Raw genomic sequence first — 24,980 nt, forward strand, 5'->3', positions numbered from 1 at the left:
TTAAAATTGCTAGCTGGCTACTTAAACATCTGATCCCGTATTCATTTCAAGAAAAAAATAACTTTTATTTTCAACTTCACTGTCCCCTCATGTGAGTACAGTGTACCTTTAATATACAGAGGTCATCAAAAGTAATCTGTTCAAAAGCAGGTCTTGTAAATACTACAAAATTCAGGATATTGTGACATAAGTATAAGACAGTAAGTTACGCTTGCTGGGGTAGGTTAGAGACTCTGACACACCTGCTTTGCTGCAGTCCACACTGAAGCTGTTCTTCTGACCAACAAAGCCTTTGTTGAGGCCAAGACCTTTAGCCACCACCTTACTGGCATCTGACTGGATAGGAGCACCTTGCTGAGTGGAGCTGATGGCACGAGTCACAGGATCAACCATAACAGAGGAAGTTTCATGCATACTGTGGCTGGACACAAGCTTGGAACCTGGAGAAGGGTCGGACAGCGCGATCTCATCAGACTCAATTGTCAATCAACAATTTGTAGAATCGCTACAAACAGGTCTTTCTTACCAGTGATCTTTGCCTTGAAGGGGCTTCCCACAATGTGGTAAGGTCCACCATACTTAATGGATATGAGATAACTGCCAGGTGCCATTGGAGTGTATGTGACCTTGTAGCCCTCAGAGCACTCCACGCAGTCCATCTTCACTTTTGAGGGACCATCAATAGTTACAGCCAAAGCCCCGGGACCTGCATTGCTCGTGTTGACCACAAATTCACATGCCGTTCCTGTGGCAACAATAGAGTAAGACTGGCGTTGGGATTTTTATGGAATCATTTTCTTCTTCTACACCAGGACCACAGTTACCTGTGCTGCCTTTTTCCAAGCCTGGCCCATAGGCAGACACCATCCCAGGGTCACCGGCCTGGCCAGTCTCTCCAACCCGGATCTTAAATGGACTACCAGGGATGTGACTTCCGTTGAACTTCACATCAATTAGATAGAGGCCATTCTCTCTTGGGATGAAGCGGACTGCATACTTGTCTAGAGGAGACAGAAAAACACAAAATGACTGATGGAGTGGACAACAAATTTCTCCACAATACATCCAAATGTATCCAAAAAGCAGTTGTTGAAATGAGTTCAAACATTTTATTGGGGGAGGGGGGGTTACCTTGGTCAATCTCAGTAACACAACACTCCTCCAGCGCTCCTGATGGGCTGTGAACCTTTGCATCAATCACACCCTTTGCTCCATTCAAGCTGACTGCAAATGATGCCGGCTGGTTCACCTTCAAGCCAGACTCCTGCTCGACAAAACACAGTCAAACTCTCAATTCCCATAAACCCAGTCCTACGCCTTGCGAACAGCCTTCCCAGCCGAGATGAAGCTGTAATAGGTGGACAACATATTGAACGCCTTAGTGGTGAGCGAATACTTCACATGGGTCATTTCATATTTGATCAATAACTGTAAATGAACTTTAAGGGGGGAAAAAAGGTTTATATGCATAAATGTACACTGAAGTCTTAGTTTCATAACATTTTTTTTCTCTTTCTCCTTTCTACATACATTCTTGCTGCTGGAGGCTGTAAATTTCCCCATTGTGGGACGAATAAAGGATATCTTATCTTATTTATATATTTTAATCATTAGTAAAGGAGATTCTTTGTGAATGACGAGATGTGGTGGCCCACTGAACCACACTTCATAATGGTAAAGACAAACGGCTTTATAATAACCATGCAAGTTGCATTGTTTGTGTTGCAGTTGATGCAAGTGCAAAAATTATCCTAACTACTCATAACCATTAATTACAGTTTTTTTGTTATACTGTAATGGTGAATAAGGATATGCAAATGTAAAAAGTCGCTTCAGTTATTTTTTTGTCAATGAAAAAAAATTTAGATTAAGGTTTTAGTCGTTTTTTCATTAACTACAATAACGTTGCTTGAGTGTTATAGCTTTACAGTAGTAGATCAAATTAGATGAAAAAAAACCATAAACGTACACATAGGATATAAATGGTTTTTTTTACCTTACCTGGGGGTCGCTAAGAAGGTTAAAGAGGAGGCTGTATATAGTACAAAGGCAAGCGGGAATTCAACACAAAGTGAAAAGGAGGAAAAAGACTAGTTAATCTATTTCACACTATAGTCACGATACATGTCCTACTTCTATAGAGTGTATGCATGAGCGGAAGGGTAGGAAAAAACAGCCCATTTCAAACCTCTTTAACCCTTTAGCACCCCGTCAGCACATTGAGAGGTGTTGGGCTGTTGGGAGCCTTTAGAATGAGGCACGAGAAACACACACAGTCCTTTCTTATTCCAGAAGCCTTTGGCACTGCCCAACAATGCAGCATCTGCTAATGAGTGGCCTGCAGCTATTAGGACATCTGAAGCACTCAAATCAAACTTTTTAAAAATTCTTTACTGAAACAAGTCTTCTAACCAGCTCCACCTTAACCAACTTCTGCTTTGCAACAACCTCTACTGTTGTCCACTGTTGCATTTTCCCCTCTATAGACTCAAGATTGTTAGTACCTCAGAGTGCTATTTTACAGGTCACTTTACGAGCAGATGCATTTTGGGCAGTGTACTGTGGCCTGGCGTGCGTGTGCTTGCACATGGACATGTGTGCGTGTCTCAGAGCCTCACCTGAAGGCTGGCAACAGTGAGGCGTCGGGCGTCATCTGAGGGAGAGGCCACTGGAACGATGAAGGGACTATCAGGGATGTGCTCATCATTGAAACGGATCGACACCTCATAGTCTCCTACACACACATACACACACAAATATTCAGCTCAAAAGGCAATCACATTTATAAATCTCAGAATTTTCACTCAAGTATGCAAAGTTCAGTCAAATTTATGCTGCAACTTGAGGTATGTTTGCTGTCTGCTACAATAGGCAACTATGCCCCCAGATTGGACTCTCAACTCTTGAATTGGGCTTTTACTGCATAAAAAATAAGATGCATTCCATCTCTTCAGGCATGTGATACAAAGGCCAACGGGCTCACCATGCTAAATTTGCATTACTGTTTCTGGTCTACATATATATATTTTTTTGGTAGTCCACCGTATAAGTCAACGTTTGGGGGATGATCTGCTAATTGAATATACCCTCCCCCCCACCCGTAAAACAAAAATCTGACTATAATTTAGTGTTTATGCTCTGCGTCTCTTGTCTCACCTGGCTCCTGCACAATGTAAGACACACCACTAGAGCCATCCTTGCGGTCCTCGAAGGCGATTTCGGCCTTGCTCGGGCCCTCCACAGCAATGCTGAGCCCACCAGCTCCAGCCTCTCTCGTCCAGATACTAAATTCAGCTTCACACACACAAAAGGACCATCATTGGTTACATTTGCAGAACTTTGTGTAACATCAGAACACAATATCCGTCCGCCAGACCAACCTGGCACTCCAGCCTCTGCTCTCTCCAGGCCTGGCCCACCAGCACGGACTTTATGTGCCCCTCCCTCTCCAAGGGGGCCAACAGTAAACTGGAACGGGCTACCGGGCACATGCATCCCATTGTATTTCACGCACACAGTGTGTACGCCCGTCTCAGTGGGGACAAAGCGGATGCAGTACGTGTTGTTTTCTCCCTCCATAATTTCTGCCTTGTGAACCTGACCAGAGGGGCTGGTCACCTGAGCAGCCATGTCTGCTATGCTGATCTCTGAAGAAACAAACAGTCGAGTGTTTGAATCATTGGAAACACTATGGTGATGCTCCGACAGAATGGGAGCAATCTGTCAGGGCACTGAAAAAAATGGTCACCAATAAAATACATGCACACAAGAACAGGAGTTTTGACACAGACACACCGTCACTACAGATAGTCTCTTGGCTACCTGGGATTTTGAGACTGAGGTCACACTGGCTGCCAACATTGGCCACTGATGCTGCCCTCTTCTTTCTGGTGATGCTTTCCTTCATTCTGCCCTCGCCTGTAACCTTTACTGTGAACGCACTACCTGTATATGCAATCACAACCAATGGCCAAAATTAGTTAGCCATTCTTGACATCACCGTTGAGGTCTGTCCTATTTTCCTACCTGGAACATGTTGGTCAGCAAACTTGATATTGATGATGTAATTCCCAGGTTCAGTGGGGCAGTATGTGACCTTACAGGTACCATCTTCCTGGTCCTCAGTGTTGATGTCAACTTTGCTGGGTCCTTCAATGGACAAGCTCAGGCCACCGTAACCTGAGTAGACTAAACGTGTGAGGCCGCTTCCAAGTATTTTCTCAATGACTGATGTTAACTATAAAGTTCTTAAAGCTTGTACCTGCATCACGAGTGTCAATGATGAATTCAGCAGGCTCAAATGTTCTGGCTTCACTCAACCCCAAGCCACTAACATGAACGCGGCTGGCATCTCCAATCTCAGACTGGTTAATCATAACAGGGATGGGGCTGCTGGGAATGTGGCAACCATTTTTCTTGATGTTGACCAGATGTTCTCCAATCTCCTTTGGAACAAATGAGATGCCTGCAACAGACAAAAATGCGAATGTGGAATGAGATTTAGAAGCCATTACGCTAACAAACTTAAAACTTTTTCTGCTTTGCTCTCGACGAAGGCGCACGCTTTTTTGCTCTGCTCCTGCCCCCCCCCCCTCTTGCTCGCCACTCAGTCTATGTGCTATCCTTGTGCTGTCTTTTCCTAGCCTCCGCCGTACTTTTCATCCTAAAAACAAACCATGGAATTGATTGGCCGGTCTCTTGATGCAATCGACACATTTTCTCGACGAGAAGAGTAGGCACTGGGGAGCCTGCTTGCCCCTCGGGACATTTGCTGCCGGGTACACTCTAGATCCATGGAGGAAGCGGAGAATGGTGTGCCTGTCAATACTGTCCGTTGAGGAGGAGGAAGACATCTACATTATCGGCCTTTTGATAGCAGGTATGCTGCAGTTTGGTGTTAGCAGTTTCCTGTTCTATCGCAAAATCCAACCGACGGGAGGAGCTTTATTGGAAGTGAAGATGCTGCCGGTCATTCTCGATGGTCTAGCGCGAAAACACTCAGACTCAAGCAGTGACTGAGCTCAACCGCAATTGCGGTTCTGGAGCGTCTCCGTACGATCGACAACAACATGGAGAAGTTGGAATTCTTGCTTCGAAAAGGAATTGAGGATATGGCTGATTGGCGCCGGTGAAGGGATACAGCCACGGACTCAAGGCCACCTGAAATTGTTGGCGGCCGTCCCTCCAAAACAAACAACGCTATTTGGACCCCTTTCCCCTGGACGGAAGGTATGCACGGAAGCTAGTGCCCCCACCATAACCCCCTCCTTCTCGGCCATGGACTGATAAGCAAGGACTGTCTTCATGAGCAGACCTTGACGAAGCGGCTGCGGCCTGTTGACGCATACACAACCAGACAATCACAGGCGCACACACATCCTTATCACCGTCTTCATCGTTCCTATTCCTCTACCCCGCAACGTTGAATGATCTGAGGAGCGCTCGAAGGACCGTGCAGCAGGTCGGATGGGCCGCGTCCCGGTCGCCCCTCCCCATTCATCCGCCCCCTCATTACATGTTACGTCTTGTGACTTGTAACTGTCATGTGCTTATTTATGTGCGTGCTAGGGTCTTTTTTTTATCCTGGACTTAAATTATTCTCAGAAGAGGATAGTTCGGGCGTTTTTTTTTTCTCCCCTCTCCCTACCGAGTGGTTTCCTTTCTGAACTCTGACTGTAAATTTCCCCATTGCGGGACAAATAAAGGGTATCTTAAATGTGTTTGTTGAAAACGGTTACACTCACCAACATGGCCGTTACGCAGCATCTTTAGGAGGCAGGGTTCCTCACGACATGACGGTGTGGTGAGCGAGGCTGTCAGTTGGCTCAGGTCAAAGTCTCCAATGTCCAGAGGAATATCAGCAGCTGATCCCACCTTCAGGTGAGACATCCTCATCGAGTCGTCCCCTGGAGGCAGGTACAAGACGGGGTGATGCACTTGACACGCATGCAAACTACAACCCACTCTGAAACTGCAGATTATAGTACTTTATTTGCATAGTGAATTTCATAAAGTGCTATCTACCAGTAATCTTTGCTGAAAAGGGGCTGCCAGGAATGTGCTTGTCATTGTATTTGACCAAGATGCTGTAGTCTCCTGGCAGAACAGGCAAATAGGACACGGTGCACGTCCCGTCCTGGTTGTCCAAGCAGCTGATGTCTGCTTTTGATGGGCCCTCAATGGCCAGGGACAGACCACCTTTAAAAAAGAAACATCTTATGTAAAAAATTCTTTGGGGGCGCAATCTATTTGAAAAATAAACGAATTAGGATAAATGGTCCTCAGTCACATGTCTATGATAGGCGGGATAGATAATATCTACAGTGCCCTCCATAAGTATTGGCACCCCTGGTTGAGATGTGTTTTTTAGCTTCCAATTATTTTATTTTTTTTCTAAATAATATGGGACCTTAATGGAAAAAAAGAGAAAAATCCAACCTTCAATACAAGTGCATTTATTCAGTGGGGAAAAAATCCCACATAAAGAAATAATTATTTGACATCAAATAATGTGTGTCACAATTATTAGCACCCCTGGTGTTAATATTTTGTACAACCCCCTTTTGCCAACAAAACAGCACCTAATCTTCTCCTATAATGTTTCACAAGATGGGAAAAGACAGAAAGAGGGATCTTCAGCCATTCCTCTTTGCAGAATCTCTCTAAATCATCCAGAGACCTGGGTCCTCTCCTCTGTACTCTCCTCTTCAGCTCACCCCACAGGTTCTCAATGGGGTTGAGGTCAGGGGACTGAGATGGCCATGGGAGGAGCTTGATTTTGTGTCTGGTGAACCATTTCTGTGTAGATTTGGCCATATGTTTAGGGTCATTGTCTTGCTGAAAGACCCAGTGACGACCCAGCTTCAGCTTTCGGGCAGAGGGCAACAGATTTTGATTTAAAATGTCCTGGTATTTCAAAGCATTCATGATGCCATGCACCCTAACAAGGTTCCCAGGGCCTTTGGAAGCGAAACAGCCCCACAGCATCACTGACCCACCCCCATACTTCACAGTGGGTATGAGGTGCTTTTCAGCATGCGCATCTTTCGTGGTACGCCAGACCCACTTAGAGTGTTTGTTGCCAAAAAGCTCAATCTTGGTCTCATCTGACCAAAGCACACGGTCCCAGTTGAAGCCCCAATACCGCTTGGCGAACTCCAGACGCTTGCGTTTATGATTGTGAGTGAGGAAAGGTTTTCTCCGTGCATGCCTCCCAAACAGCTTGTTGGCGTGTAGACAGCGCCTGATGGTTGATTTGGAGACTTTGTGACCCCAGGATGCTACCATTTGTTGTAATTCTGTAACAGTGAGCTTTGGAGATCTTTTGATTTCTCTTACCATCCTCCTCACTGTGCGTGGTGGCAAAATAAACTTGGCTCCTCGTCCAGGCTTGTTTACCACTGTTCCAGTTGTTTTGAACTTCTTAATTATTCCTCTCACAGTGGATATGGGCAGCTGCAGTTGAGTGGCAATCTTCTTGTAGCCTCTGCCTGACCTGTGAAGGCCGACGCACATCTGCCTCACTTGTATGCTGTGTTCCTTTGTCTTTCCCATGTTTAAGAGTGGATAAGAGAAATGGCCTCGGTGTCACGTCATATTTATACCCCAGGGAGACAGGAAGTGATGAATTACTAATTAAATGTTCCTACATACTCTGGTAAACTTTGTAAACTACTGTAGAAATGACAGAAATGCTTCAATTATGTTTATTTCCTGGGAATTGTTAAGGGTGCCAATAATTGTGGAACAGGTGATTTGATGTCAAATAATTATTTCTTTATGTGGGATTTTTTCCCCACTGAATAAATGCACTTGTATTGAAGGTTGGATTTTTCTCTTTTTTTCCATTAAGGTCCCATATTATTTAGAAAAAAAATAAAATAATTGGAAGCTAAAAAACACATCTCAACCAGGGGTGCCAATAATTATGGAGGGCACTGTATGTGGCATTACTGTCAAGGCACTGTGAGCTCTACATACCCTCGCCAGCATCTTTAGTATTGACTGTGAAAACAGCAGGCTTGTTGACCGTCCCATGGATGAGGCCAGGACCATAAGCACTGACATTACCGCTGTTCATGTAGTCCACATAAAATTGTAGAGGACTTCCTATGAATGTCAGTGAAGACAATGTAACATTAGAGAACAAAACCTCTCATGAAAGCCATGTTATGCAATGTCGCAAAACAAATGCATACCAGGGATGTGAATGCCATCATATTTTATGTCCATCTCATGCAGCCCAGCTTCGATTGGCGCATATTTGACAGTAACAGTGCCGTCCTTATTGTCCGTGATGTCAGGCTTGGCAACCTTGCCCGATGGCATTCGGACTTCACCTTCAGTTTAGGAGAGACTGCAGTGAGATTCATGTCGGCCAAAAGAAGAGATCAGCCTTTCCATTTCGTTTCCAACCTGTGATCTCTCCTTTTTGAATGGTGAATGGGATGACCAAGTCAAATGGCCTGAGCCCTGTCACATCTAGACCATTCATTCCCAAGGGTCTGTCTGTTGCCTAGGAGACAGAGAGCACAGATCGAACACTCCGTGTATGAAGATGCCGTGGATATTTCACACTTTTTGTCCTGTATTACCACAAAATGCAAGATTTAAAAAAAATACTCCAAACCAACAAAATGAAATGAAACATTGAGATGAAATGATTGAAAATGTTGATCATTGGAATGATGATGATAACGATGACACCAATGGAAACCGAGAATGAAATGAGGACTAAAACACTGGAAGGTCAAAGGACAGTTTAGCATCAAGTAACTCAGAAGACACGTCCACATGGAAGACCGTCAACGCAGATAATTTGTCCCTTCAGTAAAGAGTCAAAGAGCACTGGGCAACAGTGGTTCATCATCAACCGTTGAGACTTAGATCCTGAGTGCTACAGTTCTTAGTTGAAACAGTCCAGCAATTGGCAGTGAACTAAGTGTTGACCAGTGTCTCTTTGTTACTGAGAAACTCTGTTGCATTGTCCATGTTAGGAGTCCTGTTAATGAAATGGAAGAACACTGCGGAAGAGGAGAAAGAAAGGCCTGTCAGAGGTGAGACATCTGCAATGAGACGGCACACACTGATGCTGGACACGTTTGATGATACACAGAAGAGGAAAGAAGTAGGGTTAGAGACAATGGAAATAAGAGGTAGGACCCATTTGTTTAAAAAAAATGCTGAAGAGTTTGGGACAGAGTATTGAGGTACCCAGGGCTGTTGAGCGTAGTACTGGGGCATTTGGCACTGCTGCATGAGCTGGTCTGATGGAGCTCCCTCCAGCGCCTGGGGGGGATGGAGGGGGGAATAGAAAGGTTTGCAGGGAAGTCAAAAATGTGACAGCACCTGGATCCAATGATGATATTTCTGTGGGGAGAAACTCATACCACGCGCATATCTCTTAAAGATGCTTTCTTTAAGCACCCAATTATGTTCTTTGCCTTGTCCCTCAAATACACCACATAACTGGAACAAATGTTCCTAAGAGTGTATTCGCCATTTTGGCCAGAGCCCAGTTTTTAAAAGTCAGCAAGCCGTGTCCAATGCTCTCTTCTCACTCGCAAACCAGAGTTTTTGTTGTACGTGATCTAATTTATAAGGAGTGTGGTTCCAAACCAAATCTCTGAGAAGTGGCATGCCATTTGTTTTTTCATTTCAATGCAAATACATTTAAATCTTACAAAATTGCCGATTACAGATACTCTATTTTCATATGACAGGAATGTCCAGTGGCTGATGTTGAATGGACCATGATTTGACTTTTTTTTTTAATCATCAAATTGTGGGCCTAAAAGCTTACAAACGACTTAGGGGGCTGATGTACCTCCTAATAATACACTCACCGTGACTTGGAATGGACTGTTGGGAATGTGCTCTCCTCCAAAACGGACACAGATGACATACTCGCCAGGCTGTGGTGCCGTGTAAAAGATGTCGAATGTGCCGTCCTCGTTTTCCACTACGTCTACGTCCAGCTCAGCACCCTCGGGCGTGCACACTGTGCAGGTCACCTTGCCTTTCCCGGCTGCCTTAGCATCCACAGTGATGACGGTCTGTTCCCCAATCTGAATGGTTGGGCCAACACCGGCACCTGTGGTTTTGAAGAATAGTCAGGTAGATGACATCCAATTGCACCCTTACAGTCGTTATTTTGCATGCACATTTTATCACCAAGAGAATAGGTCAAAAGATGAAATCTAGTCATGTTAAATACAGAAACTATTTGCCCGACATTTGTAATGTTATAATATTTTTATGCAAAACTGGAAGCTTGATTAGCCGAGGTGTTATTCAGCATGCCAACCTTAATTATTCTGAGTTAGTACAGCGTTTCCATATAAGCATGTGAGCAAAATGCACACATGAAATTCTGAGATGCACAGTAAAATATAGGGTGGAAATGTAGATGGTGTAAAGAGAGAATTAGAGCCCAGGTTTTAAGTGTTGTTTCCATGCTAAAAGACATCGAGTTCCTCTACAGTACAAAATTGCTCTATTGGCTTACCTAAACCGTGACCTCCGATTGAGACTGATAGTGGGAACGGTGACAAGCAGGATGTGCAAAAGACAAAAGTGACACACACAAGATAGTCAGGGGTGGGGTGATTGGAGTCAAATGTGTGCTCTTAAAATTCAACTAAGGGGAAAAAAAACCCAAACAAACAAAAAGTGGTAAGTGCTGTGGGAGGCAAGGAGGTGTGTGTGTGTGTGTGTGTGTTTGTGGAGCAGGGAATGGGCCAATAAGCAGTGTAACAGCAACAGAAATGCATGAAGAGTTGTCATAAAAGAAGCAGCAGCAGAATTGGGTTTTACGTAAAACCTGCTGAGAATTTGATATTTATGGGCTCAAGTTTAGCACAGGTCAAACATTAAAGCCACTAATGTCACAAATGACGAAAATACAGCATAACACGGATCAGCGATAAAAGTCGGAATCAGCCGGAACTCCTTTTCTATGTGATCTTATGCCGTTTAGTCCCAGGTATGACGCAAAAGATGGTTGGCCAAGTTTACTTCACACCTGACCTTTAAGTCCCAGTCCATTATTTTTTTTAAACTGGCTGAAAGGATTTAATTCAATAAATGTACTTTCACGTCCAAACCAAACCTAAGGCGGATGTTCATTGCATACCTGTGACGGTACATTTGCTGGCATCTCCTGTGGGCAAGGCCCGGATGCGATATGGTGAATATGGGATCTCGTCTCCTCCGTACTTTATCAAGATTGTATATCTGCCAGTCATGTCCGGAACATAAGACACCAGGTATGTTCCGTCGTGGTTATCACGGATGTTCGCCTTCTTTGGCTTTCCTTCTGGGTCCTGCACATACAGTTACTTAACAGCGATTCCCGTTTTGTTTAACTAAAGTAAGGCTTGCATGCTAAAACACTCACAGTGATTTGCACTGCCAGCAGTCCTTCCCCTGCATCTTTGGCATCAATGGTAAACTCCACAGGGAGAGAAGCAGGCACCCCCGTGGTGTTCAGACCGGGCCCACTAGCTCTCACTTTACTGGCATCATGGGTTGGAAGGACCTTGACCTTATAGGGGCTGAAAAAGGTGATTTAGTTTAGTGTCGTACAAGACTACTATGGTTACAGCCTAACGGTGGTACCTGCGTGGGATTTCCTCATCAGCATATAAGACGTTAATGGAATACGGTCCCTCTCTAGTGGGAACATAGTTGACTGTGTGAGTTTGGTCACCATTATCCACAATTTCGGCAGGCTCCACCACACCTAGGATGCACAAGCAAACCATTTTCAATCCCAGCCAGGGGGCTAAGTGTGAAATTTTTCAAAAATGCCTTATGTTATTAAATATAAGCTTTTATCATAATTGCGATCCATGAAAACAAAGCCACACACACCTTTGGGTCCCTGCACGCGAACCTGCAGTGGGGCCACTCCAGCTTTGGTAGCATCCACCGTAAAGGCCTGCGGAATATTGGCCCTGACATTGCCGCCAAGGCCTGGACCTTGGCATTTCACCTTTGAACCGTCAACTGTGTCAATGACTGGCACTGAGAAAGGACTCCCTAAAAATACATTACATCAGAAGGTTTAGGAAAGTCAATAATGTAGCATCCACATTCCTCCCTATTGTCTAAAATGCAGTACTCACAAAAAGCTTGGCATGTTAAGCTGTTGGGATAAACATGACTATCTTATGTCCAACTATTGTATGCACAACTCATTCTCCAACACGCAGGTGAATGGCAAAAACCATAAAGTCGTTGACCGAATACATTTCTAAGGATGTCAAATTTTAGGGATGGGTGATAAAATGAACTTTTTTTTTTAAGAAAAAGCAAAAGTTCATGTGTAAATGGTAGTGCTTTTTAGGATTATCCTGAAATTTACACCCAAAAGCACTATTCCCTTAACTTTTGAGTAATGCGTGTTAAAACACTGATGTTTGACAAAGTTGTATCCAATCCAATTGAAACTGAAACAGCATTCTACAAAAACACCCCCTACGACCGAAGTATAGAGTTGTAGTCTCCCCCCCATAAATTTAGTACCAGTGATGGGCTGTCCTCCATAGGTTACGTTGAGGTTGTATGTGCCCGGCTCATAGGGGATATACTCAACACTGCAACTACCATCCTTGTTATCAGTGCAGGACATTTTGGCCTCTGAAGGACCTTCCATCGCCAAACCAAGCCCGCCAGTGCCTGCTCCTCTGGTAAATAAATATAAAACAGGAAAGCTCTCACTTCACTGTGCAGTGAAACCGTTGATTAGTCTTTCAATTAAGGTCCCATACCGTGTCTCCACTGTGAACTTGTTTGGCTTGTTCGTCGTGCCGCTTTTCAGGCCAGGACCATGCACACGTACTCTGGCCGGATCACACCCTTCAGTAACGGCAACACGGAATGGGCTTTTTGGCACTGGTGTGCCATCATAGCAGACCTCCACATTGTGTGGGCCTAAAGCATACACAGGGAACATTTTTAAGCCCGTGTACCTGAAATGACAACATACCGACTCTTAAACCTGGAAGATTATACGTTTCTACTAACCCTCCTCGTAGGGCGTGTACTCTACGTTATAAATCCCATCTCCAAGGTCGGTGATCAGGCTATCAGTATGGCTGCCCGATGGGTTGCTAATTACAGTTTTGATGTGGTCACCTCCAGAAAGAGTAAGAGCTCGAGCATCCACTGTGAAATCAGTGGTGGCTTCCCGGAAAATTCCTAGAAAAAGAAAGAAAAGGGAAAAAAATGAATTTGTGTAATATTTTATACATTTCAACCAGCCCAAATGTAATGTCCTAATGTCTTGTTGATAGCAGGCTGCATCAACAGGATAACCTGTGTTATAAAGGTTGGATGAAGCCACTGAAGTCAATGCATGTCATTCATCTGTGACCGCCACGTCATCAAGAGGTAAATCTGCTGCTTGACGTACATCAATTGGAATGTCAGTAATTAGTGCTATAAGAGTTCGGAAGAAATCATAATGGATGCCTATTTGCTCGTGAAGTCATTCACTCCAACAAATGACACAGCATGCCAATCTACAAGATAGTTGTTGCGTAGTGGTTACTACAGATACATCAAAAAGGGCCTTAGGGGGGAAAAAAAACGTTTGGTCAGATCATTACATCATTCGAGAGGAAATTGACGTTTTTCCTTGCTTCTTATTTGTATCGTGGAAAGGAGAAAATCTGTGGCTGTCGGGACAAACCAAATACTATGGCATTTTTCAAGCAGTCGCTACTGAATCGTATATTTGGTAGTGGAACCCGTAATAGCCAAGTTTACTTCGTAGGTTAAAAACATATCTACAGGTACACGCTTGCAATCCCCCATGTTTTCACCTTTGCCTTCCACTCCTGGTCCAAAAACACGGACTCCACTGGCATCAATGGCTGGCTCCACAGTGAGCCGAGCTGGGAAGTTGGGCACATCCTGGCCACCGTAGCGGATGGTTAGAGTGTATGAGCCAGGATAGAGGGGAATGTAGGTGATTGTGTACGTGCCATCCCCGTTATCCTGGATATGAACTTCAGCCTCTGTACCGCCGTCAGAAATGATCTCTATGGTCAGTTCAGCTGGGCCGGCATTGGTGCAGTCCACAATGAACTCCCCCGTTTCCCCAACCTTGGCACGCTCCAAGCCTGGGCCCGAACAGCGCACCTGACGGGAGAGGATTACATGCATGAACAATTAAGGTCCAAGTATCTATATTTTATTAAACCTGTGCACATATATCCGTCAGAATTACTTTGGAGGGGTCTGTGGCCGGATAAGCGATGGGTGTGAAAGGGGAGCCAGGGATCTGGACTCCATCGTAAGTCAGTTCAACTTGGTATGGCCCTGCTTCCCTTGGGATGAACTTGACCTGACTGGTTTCTGGACTGAGCCCAGGCTCAACCTGAAAAGATCGTTTGATGTGTCAACATTTGCACGCGTACGCAACACTGTTTAAAGATCAGCATGTCCTCAATAATGTACCTTACCTTGCTAGCAACAGGCTTTCCGGAGGGTGCCGTCACTTTGGCGGCCACCTTGCCTTGACCTCCAGCACCCTTTGATTTCACAACCACCTCCTGGTCTTTGCCAACAGACATCTCTAAAAGAAACAAATAAGCACAGTGATGTAGAGTTGGAAACAAATTTAAGATGGGGAAAAGTGGGCAAGGTGATCAGGATGCAGCATGTATATACACAGAGTTATCTCTGCATGAACACCAGTTTGGAATGACAAAGAGGCACAGCATGGTGAAGCAACATTGAACTGTTACTATGGTTTAGAACAGGACTGATAAGCACATACTGTCCCCCAGTCCCGTGACGTTGATCTTGCTGAGGTCCAGTGAGGGCGCCACGGCAACATTAAAGGGGCTCTTGGGTATATGATCTCCACCATAGGTCACAGCAAGCCCCAATGGTCCCTGATGTCAGGAAGGAATTGAGATTCAAGATGTAACGGTCTACGTCAATGCCAATGACAAGGTTTTGCAAAATAACTCCGTTGCGTTGGTGAGATAGCATGGGTGGAGGAAGTTACTTCGGGTCAACAGTGATTGTGGGAAAGGTGGTGGACAAACTGATCCTATCAGGTTGGAATGAGTTGCAGAGCCAAATATTAAATTCTTTTTATGAGTGATCATATCTGATTTGATATTGGCTTAGAGGGACAGCAAAGGTGACATGCTTGAGAGACCAGACTTCCATGGTTCAGGAGAGTGAGCATATTGGTAGAAGAAGGAAGAGCATGGAGCTGCCAGGAAGAAGCTTAATTGATATAGCGAGGAAAGACATGAGGGCAAGTTAGTGTTGCAAAAGAGGACGAAGAAGTTAGGCTTAAATGGAAAACGATGTGCTGTGACCAACTCCTAATGGGGCAAGCTGAAAGAAAACTAAGTTCTAACACTATAGTGCAGGTGGATTGATACAATCACTTGCACTTATTTAGTAAGAAAACTTAATAGCTACTATACATGTTTAATATGTATACGAATATGTTTTGCCAAGAGTATTGTGTTTGGAAAATGCATCTCCTGCATGCAGCACATCCACACACTAATTGCAGCTTTGTGATTAAGTGCTGCCTTAAGGTGTGAAAATCAAATTCAAACTTTGACTTTGGGCTCAACAAGAAGCCAACCTGCAGTTGTGCACCAAGATGTCAGTGTAACAAAACTGTGCAAGAGAATAGCCCCCTCAAAAACTGAATGACTTCAACAAGTGTGTTCCAAGTCCATGCCAAGTGTCCTGTTATTCTTTAATTTTTGTTTTTCCTGTATTTTCAACCAATGTGGACAAGGACTTCCACCACTTGATAAGCTTTAAACAGGGGTGGGGGGAAGATGCATATTTCCCTTTAAGTAGTAACTAGACTATGCTGTTGCGGTCAACTTGTGAATCAATCTTCTGTCACCATACTAGGGTCTTACCTGCTGCACAGGAGTGTATTTCACAGTCTGTGTGTTGTCATGGTTGTTAATGATTTCAAAGTCCTTGACGGCTTCTCCTTTGATGGGGCCAACAAAGCTGCAGTCCAGGTTTGCTTTTCCGGCTCCTTTTGTGGTCACGGTGAAATGAGTGGGCTTGTTTAATTCAACGCCTACAAAATTTAACAAATGTGTCATGCACAGTAATGCATAAATAGGTGAGCATTACACATTTGTTTAAAAATAAGTAAAACCACAATAAAAAATTTGAATACCCTTACCACTCCGGCTTAGTCCCGGGCCATCTGCCTTCACTTTACTGGCATCATGGGCAGGATCCACCTTTATTCTGATAGGTGTCATTGGAATGGCCTGAAAAGTTCAAATAGGAAGATGGACTTGAAACTTCTCACAGATAGACAGTGTCAATGCAACTTCACTGATTGAATGAAAACTTCCCGTAAAAATACAACTCACTTGGTCAGCAAACAGAACCATGATGGTGTAGCTGCCAGCCCCAGGTGGTGTGTATTTGACAGTGAATGTATCGTTGTCGTTCCTAATAATATCAAAGTCGATGTCAGCTTCGGCATGTCCCACAATGCCAGGAGCGCACTTAATTCCGATGCTGATGTCACCTTTGGACAGAAAAGTAAAATCGTGGCACACTGTAAAAACAAGTTGGCATCCGTTTGCCCAACTAATAATTAAATGGCCTAAAATGAGGCGCTTTCTTACAGAAATCGCGGTAACAACAGTTTTAGTGAAATTCACCAGTGAAAACATAACTTCATACACCAGATGTATGGATTCATAGGTCAGAACAAAAACAGTATGCGTCGCGTTTCAACTTGTTTTGATATTCGTCTTGTGGAAGTAAACCTCTTAAACCATCTTTACCTTGGCCAGCCTCAGTGCAGTCAACTGTAAAATATGTTGGCTCAAAGGCCTTGAGACCGGTCTTGGCCACTCCAGGTCCTGACACCTTCACCTTGTTTGGATGGCATCCCGCCCCAACATTCATCTGTGATCCAACGCAAAAAGAGACCACTCTGTGACAGAATATCATTTGAAGAAAATTGGTAAACTTTGATGACCCATCAGAGAATACATACCCTAAAAGGGCTGTCAGGGATGTTGACTCCTCCCCAGGAGACCATGACTGTGTGTTTTAAAGGTTTGCGGGGTGTATAAGTACATGTGTACGTGCCGTTGCCATTGTCTTTAACATTCACATCCAGAGGAGTGCCTTCCCCATCCTGTGAGTTAAGAACAACCCAAGTGTAATAGGTTATGCTTCAGTGAAATAAAACATTTAGAGCAACAGCATATCTCTGTCCATCTTAAAACCTAGTGCACTATTTTACACGTAAGGGGGGGAGGTTGGAGGTAAATTTGACCAGTAAAACTTGTCCTTTATGTGGAAGTAATCCGCATTCAAGTGGTTAACAATAGTCCCCAGAGTTTTCACACAGTCTTTAAGAAAATAGAAATTTTTGTGTACGACAACTTTACCTGAGCAATAATCTTCAGAGGAGCTTTTCCGCCTTGCTTGGCATCTACCGTAAACTCAGTAGGCTTGCCAACAGCCAAACCGCTGCTTTGAAGGCCTGGACCATATGCCTTAACCTGGGGGGAAGGGTGTCACCCACAACACATTCACTTGTGAGTAAGAACATTATGACTATGAAGGGAATTACAGTTCTCTGTAAAAGCTTACGCCACCGTTGAATGTGTTGCTTTATAAACACCATGATAGTTTGTGTCTTCAAAGCGAAGGCGTACCTTGTCGGGGTAGAAGTCTTTGCCAGGTGGGTTGACAATCTCAGCCATGAAGGGGGAGTGCTGAATGTCCTCACTGTTGCAGAGCACATGTACTGCATACTCGCCGGGCTCAGTAGGCCAGTAGCGCACATCACAAGAACCATCGCCCTTGTCATCACATTCAATCTTGGCCTGAGATGGACCTTCCACAGAGAAACCTGAAGAAAGGAACGCAAGCTTAGAAAAGCAACCGTAAACATTTAATGCATTTCTTACATAGCCCATACCCAAAGTGCCAACGTTGTCTCCGACAGCCTCCACTACGAAGTCAGCAGATTTGCCAATCACACCGCCCTCGAGGCCTGGACCCCAGGCCCTCACCTTCTGCTGGCCTGCCTCAGTACCAACTTTGACTTCAACGGGACTAAAGAGAGCCAATAGTCTTACATCTCAAAATAACGAAATCGTGAAAATGTTCAATATTATTTGTTAGTCATTTCCAGACGTGGAAACTTAATTTGGTGAGATTTCTTACAAAGAGTGAAACATTTCTAGCTTTTATTTCTTGTAGATGGTATAATTTTACAGATAATGAGAATTTAAAAATGTGTGTCTGAAAAATACATCCATGCCTCAAAACATTCTTTTGCTTGGTTGTATGAATATTCAATTTTTCTGAGATTTAAGTTTGTATCGTCTGTAGGACATAATCACCAAAAGTATGAGCAATACATATATAGAAATGTGCAATGAATCTATATAAAGTTTCACTTTCTGAAATGTCTGACAAAAACAATGAGTCTCAATATTTAAATTATTTTTACATGTACCTGAACATCTCCACAATGCAATAACAGCGTTAGCATGTGTTTAAGTGTATACCTGCGAGGGATGTGCTGTCCTCCCCAGGTGATAGTGATGCTGTATGTGCCAGGTGCAGTGGGGTAATATTCAAATCCATACACACCGTCTCCCAAATCTTTCCTTTTGCAAGGTTCTTCAAGGCCCTCTGTCAACAAGACTCCACATCAGTTTAAAAAAAAAAAAAGCCAGCACTATAATAAATGGGTTTTCAAAAACTCACTGGGCCCCTTGATGGTGACTTTAAGCTCTCCAGTGCCAGCTCCTTTCGTGTAAACTTTGAAATCTGCGGTCTCCTTTACCCTTAAGCCTTTAGGCTGCAGACCACGACCCTTCGCTTTGCATAGGCTGGGGTTGCACGCTGTTGAAAGACATACACACAGGTAGGCAGACACACACATTAAAGAGATGGCTCTCTGTGTTCGAACAATCTAGGACAACAAATCAGGTCAAGAAGGCATGTGTGGTCTATGTGAGATGTGTGGCATCACTGTATATCAGATAAAGTATCAACTCAATAGTACATCTATCGATTAAATTTGACCTCCGCAGCTTGGCGATGCTTTGACAAAGAAATGCATTCACTAAAACAGCAAGTGCCAATGTTGCATTGCACACACCTGAGTAAACTAGTTTTTGTTGGCAAAAACCAAGTACCTACCAATCTGGCTTTCAGGCTACTATGGCCATCTTGTTTCATATATCCTTTGGAATTTGTTGATCTAACGAAGGAGTAAATCGTGGCTGGTGCAACACTGAAAAGCATTAAGCACTGATTTGACTAACTGATCTGAGCTTGCTCTCCTGTCATGCTCTAAATACCGTGGTTATCCAAGATGGTTCTTGCTTTGTTGGGGAGAGAGAAATTTGCTGAACATTTGAAGCTCTGGTGACAATGGTGCATTGCAAAAGTGCTTCAAGTTCACCTTTTATTGCCCTAAAATTATGTGGTTTTGAGGGGAGAAAGGAATGCAATAAAACAAAATCAAAAACATTTGAGCCTCAATAGTATTTCTATTACATTGCATTCTACTGGAAAGTATTTGCTACTTTAGAACAGTGCCTTCTCTCCCTCTGCCATCCAAATACCTCCTCTGCTATCCTAAATGAGTTAACATGTAGAGGAAGTGGGTCTTTGCCAGCACATGGGAAACTGCATCATTTATATCGCCTGTTAATGAGCAATCTAGTGCCCGTCACAGTAGATGGCTTTCAAGAGATAAAGGAAAATGCCACAGGAAGAGAGGCTGGTATATGATAATGGAAAAGCTGATGCCTTGGAGTGGGGAAAATAAAATAAAATGTCTAAAATGCCTCTTCCTAAATTTGTTCAGAGTGGAGAAAAAAAAAGTACTATGGCGCGTGTCATTACATTATTTGCAGTTAAAAAAAGTGGTATAAAAATACCAGTTATTTACACCTTTTCTTTCTGCATGAACTAAACATGGTCGCTATCCTTACAACTCATGCGGAACAATTCCTAACTTGTATTTACAAGCTATTGTCACTTTGGAGTGTAATTCATCAAAGACCGAGGACATTTTTGACCCAGATATCCATTTGTCAAATATGCATTGTCAGTTGAAAAAAAACTGAAAGGGATTCGAGGCTGGAGGGCACACAACGGTGACTAATGTCGTTATGTAATCTGCTGACAGACTGTTACTGAGCTGGAACAAATAGGATTCAAACTGTTTAATGGAGAAAAAGCTACTGACAAGACAAAGTCTGTTGCAAAGCAGCATGAGGGGAGAAGAGAATTTCCTCACAGAGGTGTGGAATTCTTCCCCATGAGGTTACAAACAGAAAGAGCTTATAGGTAGATGGCATACATGCGAGTCCACAGATGGAATCATGAAAAGACATGCATTTTTACAAATCTGTCAAATCCATGGCCGTACAGCTCAAATATTCATGCATGTAACCATGCATGTTATCATTAAAAATGATTGCATACCACTATCATAGTGAGGACTTTCCATGATGCAATCCATTTGTAGCCCTGCATGATATTCAAGTTGCTTCAACACTTAAAACAACTTTCATATAAAAAACTTCCAACTATTGTGTGAAGTCATCTTTTGCAAAGGAATGTTCTCACGAAAAGGTCCTTACTAAGATGGGTTCAAGCTATGCCACTTGCAAAGATAGCTATACAACACAAAAGCACAAACACAGACACATTTGGGTACCCAAGCGAGATCCCAGGAAACAGGAAATAACAGCAGAAGGAAGAGGCAGCTCCTGAGAGTAGAGAGATGCCACCAGGCCTCTATCAGAGGAGGCCAGGGAGGATCCGACACGGAGGCAGGAGGAGACAGCATAGCGTTAAAAACAATAAGAAAACTGACAAACATATTCACTACAAGATGCTTCAGTAACAATGACAGCTATCCTATAGCAGTAAAAATGGGCGCTACCGAGGCTGTCAAGATGCTCTTGATGGATCTTACCTTCCCCGATGTCCACTGTGAAGGGACTCTTGCTGATCTGACCACCAGCAAAGGTGACATAGATGGTGTGTAGGCCCTCCTGTGTGGGTTTGTAGGTGCAGCGGTAGCTGCTGTTGCCCTTGTCCTCTATATTGCAAGTAACAGTGTTCTTCTTCCCTGCAGGGTCCATGATCACAACCTCCACCTCACCAACACCAGCACCTGAGCAACAGGAGTGCTATGAGGAAGACAAAAGGCACCCTTTCACCTGATACTTGGCCCATGTTAATTACCTGCTGTGTAGGTGTCAAAGTAGGTGCTCTTGTTAGCAATGTTGCCCGTGGGCTCCAAGCCAGGTCCCTGGGCTGTGGCTTTGCTGGAATCTCCCTGAGCCATGCCAATCTCTACCTCAAAGGGACTCTTGGAGATGTGTTGGCCTGCAAACAACACCGTCACCTAGAAAATGTCACAGACAACAGAAGAAAACTGCTTACTGGTCTAGATCGGAACAGCAGCTCACTCAGTCTTTTGTGTTTCCCAAGAGAGCAGGTAGGTGTGGTAGTGGACATTGAGCAGACATTTCATAATTTGGTCACCAGAGAAGACCATCAAGACTTCTTTCAGTTCTTCTGGTTCACAAGTTCGAACACTTAAGTCATGTGAAAAATACGTGTGTTAAAACAAAACGTTTTACGTTGGACACCAGGAAATAAAAGCTCAAATGCTAATCTCTTGTCTCACGTTCACCATTTGCTGTCCAACCCAAATGTTTTCAGTCTACAGCCCTCTCAGTTTCAGCAATTACCATACCAGAGAAGAAGCGACAACTATTTTGATGCAGTAGAACCCGATGTTATAAGTAACCTGAATCTGCAGAACAATTTTGAGCGGAGACAGAGAAGGATAAGGAAGCATAACATATTTAAAAGGAGACTGATGTTTTTTGCTCTTACCACATCCAAACATTAACAAAACTACCTGTATTTAAAAAAAAGCGGTCATTTGGATTCTGTTCCCATGTCATTTGTGCACACATTTTACTCGTCCCTTCCATCTCATCCAACAGCAATATTTGTAATATTTTATTCAAGATGTTTGAACATGATGCCACCGCCTTGACTGTTTTGCAATTAAAAATAAATTACCTATTGCACATAAAACAATATACAGCTTACCTTGTGAACCCCTGTGACTTTGGGGATATAGAAGACCGAGTAGGTGCGATTCTTATCATTGTTGGCTGTCACTTTGGCCTGCAAGCAGAAGTAAATGATATTTTAAAATGCAATAATTCCATGCAAGTTTAATACGAATTATACCAAGCGTCAATAACCTCCTCTCTGTGTCCTGCGGGGTCCTCAACATAAACGAGTACTTCTCCCATTCCTGCACTGATGGTCTCCACAGTGAAGAGAGCCTTCTTCATTACAACATTACCAAGTGGTTCAATTCCTACAGGAGTACAGGCGGTCTTTAGCTTTCTTCATGTAATCAATTGTGTTTGGGAATATTGATGTTTTTGCATTTGTGTGTGGGTAGTTTTTTTTTTTCACCTGGCCCATAAGCACGAGCTTTCTTGGGGTTAAGTTTGGGTCGTAGTGGTGCACCAGGCTTCAGTTTAGCCTTCGGGAACTGGGACAGGTAAGTCATGACGGAATGCTCGTCCACATTGGGGTCGACAATTTCCTCAGGGGTTATGACCTAGGAGGGTAACACAAGATTAAAAAAAAACAATACTAATTTTGTCATTAAGTGAGCATTTGTTGATGAAAACAGGGAGGCTACCGCTGCACATGCTTATTGAAAACATTGACAGTTATTTGCACTTTGTAGAGTACCTGCAACTTATTAACATGCCCGACACAAAAAATTTAAAACATTTTTTTTTAATCCACCCAACGAAATGCACAAGCCCTTTGTCTTTTGGAAACAGTCCACAAAGACTGAGACAAAGGGCTCTTCTTAGCCGAAGGGTAGCTGTGGGCGGAAACGGCAGCGACCACACAGCCAAGTTTGAGCACGCAATGCTGTGCTCGCTGCCAACTCTGTGCCAGTCAGCACAACCCAGGCAACTGCAATGCCCACACTTATGCATTTTGAAACTACACCAATACGTTCAGCTAGATAAGCCCCAAAGGGAAGAATTACGTGAGAATGAGGACACAATGATCCTCTTGGCCCACTGCTGACTGACAGCGTTGCAAATCACAAATGTCAAAAAGTTCAGTTATGATTCTACCTCAATAAAGTCAAAATGCACTGTCAACTTTGAGTGGCAAACATTTACACAACTTCTTTTACGCAATAAAAATACTCGTTTTAAAGTTTAGCCAGCCATGTCATCAGCTTTCCAATGCCTCACTTGGGCAAATCTAAATAGGGTGCATCTAAGGTCACCTAAATTGGACAAAGGAGCGTTTAATTGTTCACATGACATAGGTTGATACATTTCCTGGATCTTTGTACTTCTCTAGTTTGCAAGTCAAAACATATTTACGGTGTAGAAGTAATTCTTCACTTCACCTGAGGTATACCCAGCCAGTCATCAGCTTGCTGCATGGCCTCCCGGGCATTGTCCACAGGTTTAGTCTGATCCCACTGATCCCAGTCAGGACACAAACCTGGGGCAGCGTCAAAGATGATACAAATAGTGTTCGAGACAGACTTGAGGGGAGCAGCAAAGACAATACAACAAACTGTTTAAATCGGCACCTGATGCATTTATAAGAAAACGCTTTGCTGTGGGAAATAATGCATTTCAATGCATTATCAAGCAGAAATATGAAGTGCAACACTATGAATATTGTTTGTATTGTTTTAAGGAATTAAACATGAATAGAATTAAATTAGGCCAACAACATGACATTGATATCCAGTGAAACCGACTAGTGCCAATGACTAATTGGGCACAAGGCCAACATTTATATGCCTCCACTACAACTATTCTTTCGTTTGCAAATTCTCTTATTTTCCAGAATGTTCAATATTTACCTTACTGATGGTGCAATATTTGGGAGTCAATGTGCAGGGAAACAAAAGGCTTTTGACACTTGAGGATGCGGTGGTATGCCAAATATCCCAAAAATCCACTTTTGTTTTGGTTTCATCTCAACATCAAATCATCCTCCTCTTATTCACCTCCCACTCGCTATGATTTATCAGAATAAGCTCCCTCCACCCTTTCTGTTTCGCTCATTAAAGGCTTTAACTCAAACACTTGCCTTGACCCGACCCTGATCTTCACTGCAGTTTTTTGCCTGATGTGTGCTTTGTATTAAATCAGAGCTATATGGTAAACTTGATACATTTGGTTTGCATGATGCATGCAACTTCACATTGTGGTCCTTTTCATCCGTTTTACCTCTCTGCTTATAAACTAAAATATACAGGCCTTAAAGAAGTCACCTGGAGCACAGCTATCGACCAGGGCTCCCAGAGCCCGGCCAGTCTGCCAGTCCCGGTTGAAGTTGGTGATGGGAAGCTCAGGGAGTTTGTTCTGAATCCATCCCAACAACCTCTGCTTAGGGGTCTTCTGTCTACCATCATCTGCCTCCTCCTCTTCATCCCACATTGGCATGGAAATGGAGTAGTGCAGGATCAAGGTCCAGATCAGTCCAAGGATGAGCTTCAGATTCCCATCAACGATGGCTTTGGAGTCTAGACGAAACCAAAAAAAAGATTTAAAGTATTCACGTTTGAACTCTTTAATAAGAAGGGGTTGTTGAGAGAAAGGCTGTCAAAATTGTTGAGTACAAATTCACTATTTGTGCGCTTAAAAGAATTGACTCAAGATGTGCGGGGGGCGGAAAATAAAAGGGAAACTTGTGTGATTTGCCAGTAGAAAATCTGGTCCAAAAAACTAAATTAAGAAGGACTAACGCTGGGCAATAATTCAATACAGTATCAACATGCCAGACATGTCCTCAATACCAATAGAATGTGTTCTTGACATAATGGATTAAAAGGAAAAAAAAAAAAAATAAGAACGGGACTAATTACAAGCACCCAAGACGAA

General features: G+C 43.5%; 1 protein-coding gene across 3 annotated transcripts in view; it reads right to left on the reverse strand.

The window, feature by feature from the left end:
• Positions 1-24,980, reverse strand: part of flna (filamin A, alpha (actin binding protein 280)) — a 49,664-nt gene that overhangs the window by 1,477 nt on the left and 23,207 nt on the right. Inside the window, exons 3-48 of one of the 3 annotated variants that reach the window (XM_052058251.1) lie at positions 24,371-24,622; positions 23,489-23,586; positions 22,519-22,666; positions 22,299-22,417; positions 22,141-22,218; positions 21,259-21,421; positions 20,987-21,187; positions 18,757-18,894; positions 18,555-18,681; positions 17,960-18,096; positions 17,694-17,890; positions 17,424-17,537; positions 17,024-17,167; positions 16,809-16,932; positions 16,386-16,546; positions 16,190-16,280; positions 15,912-16,081; positions 14,789-14,906; positions 14,472-14,584; positions 14,237-14,386; positions 13,830-14,148; positions 13,030-13,203; positions 12,774-12,936; positions 12,529-12,689; positions 11,875-12,042; positions 11,620-11,743; positions 11,399-11,555; positions 11,135-11,324; positions 10,508-10,531; positions 9,846-10,093; positions 9,214-9,288; positions 8,416-8,515; positions 8,199-8,339; positions 7,981-8,109; positions 6,025-6,198; positions 5,745-5,906; positions 4,262-4,465; positions 4,027-4,179; positions 3,823-3,945; positions 3,381-3,647; positions 3,157-3,294; positions 2,619-2,734; positions 1,132-1,264; positions 825-1,001; positions 527-745; positions 243-440 (exon numbers count right to left, since the gene is read on the reverse strand). In XM_052058251.1, coding sequence (XP_051914211.1) covers positions 243-440; positions 527-745; positions 825-1,001; positions 1,132-1,264; positions 2,619-2,734; positions 3,157-3,294; positions 3,381-3,647; positions 3,823-3,945; positions 4,027-4,179; positions 4,262-4,465; positions 5,745-5,906; positions 6,025-6,198; positions 7,981-8,109; positions 8,199-8,339; positions 8,416-8,515; positions 9,214-9,288; positions 9,846-10,093; positions 10,508-10,531; positions 11,135-11,324; positions 11,399-11,555; positions 11,620-11,743; positions 11,875-12,042; positions 12,529-12,689; positions 12,774-12,936; positions 13,030-13,203; positions 13,830-14,148; positions 14,237-14,386; positions 14,472-14,584; positions 14,789-14,906; positions 15,912-16,081; positions 16,190-16,280; positions 16,386-16,546; positions 16,809-16,932; positions 17,024-17,167; positions 17,424-17,537; positions 17,694-17,890; positions 17,960-18,096; positions 18,555-18,681; positions 18,757-18,894; positions 20,987-21,187; positions 21,259-21,421; positions 22,141-22,218; positions 22,299-22,417; positions 22,519-22,666; positions 23,489-23,586; positions 24,371-24,622 — 7,080 coding nt within the window. The remainder of the gene's footprint in view (positions 1-242; positions 441-526; positions 746-824; positions 1,002-1,131; positions 1,265-2,618; positions 2,735-3,156; positions 3,295-3,380; positions 3,648-3,822; positions 3,946-4,026; positions 4,180-4,261; positions 4,466-5,744; positions 5,907-6,024; positions 6,199-7,980; positions 8,110-8,198; positions 8,340-8,415; positions 8,516-9,213; positions 9,289-9,845; positions 10,094-10,507; positions 10,532-11,134; positions 11,325-11,398; positions 11,556-11,619; positions 11,744-11,874; positions 12,043-12,528; positions 12,690-12,773; positions 12,937-13,029; positions 13,204-13,829; positions 14,149-14,236; positions 14,387-14,471; positions 14,585-14,788; positions 14,907-15,911; positions 16,082-16,189; positions 16,281-16,385; positions 16,547-16,808; positions 16,933-17,023; positions 17,168-17,423; positions 17,538-17,693; positions 17,891-17,959; positions 18,097-18,554; positions 18,682-18,756; positions 18,895-20,986; positions 21,188-21,258; positions 21,422-22,140; positions 22,219-22,298; positions 22,418-22,518; positions 22,667-23,488; positions 23,587-24,370; positions 24,623-24,980) is intronic. The other 2 variants (XM_052058252.1, XM_052058253.1) reach the window with 2 other exon arrangements.

This window comes from Hippocampus zosterae, chromosome 2 (genome assembly GCF_025434085.1).
Source record: "Hippocampus zosterae strain Florida chromosome 2, ASM2543408v3, whole genome shotgun sequence".
Classification (NCBI taxonomy): domain Eukaryota; kingdom Metazoa; phylum Chordata; class Actinopteri; order Syngnathiformes; family Syngnathidae; genus Hippocampus; species Hippocampus zosterae.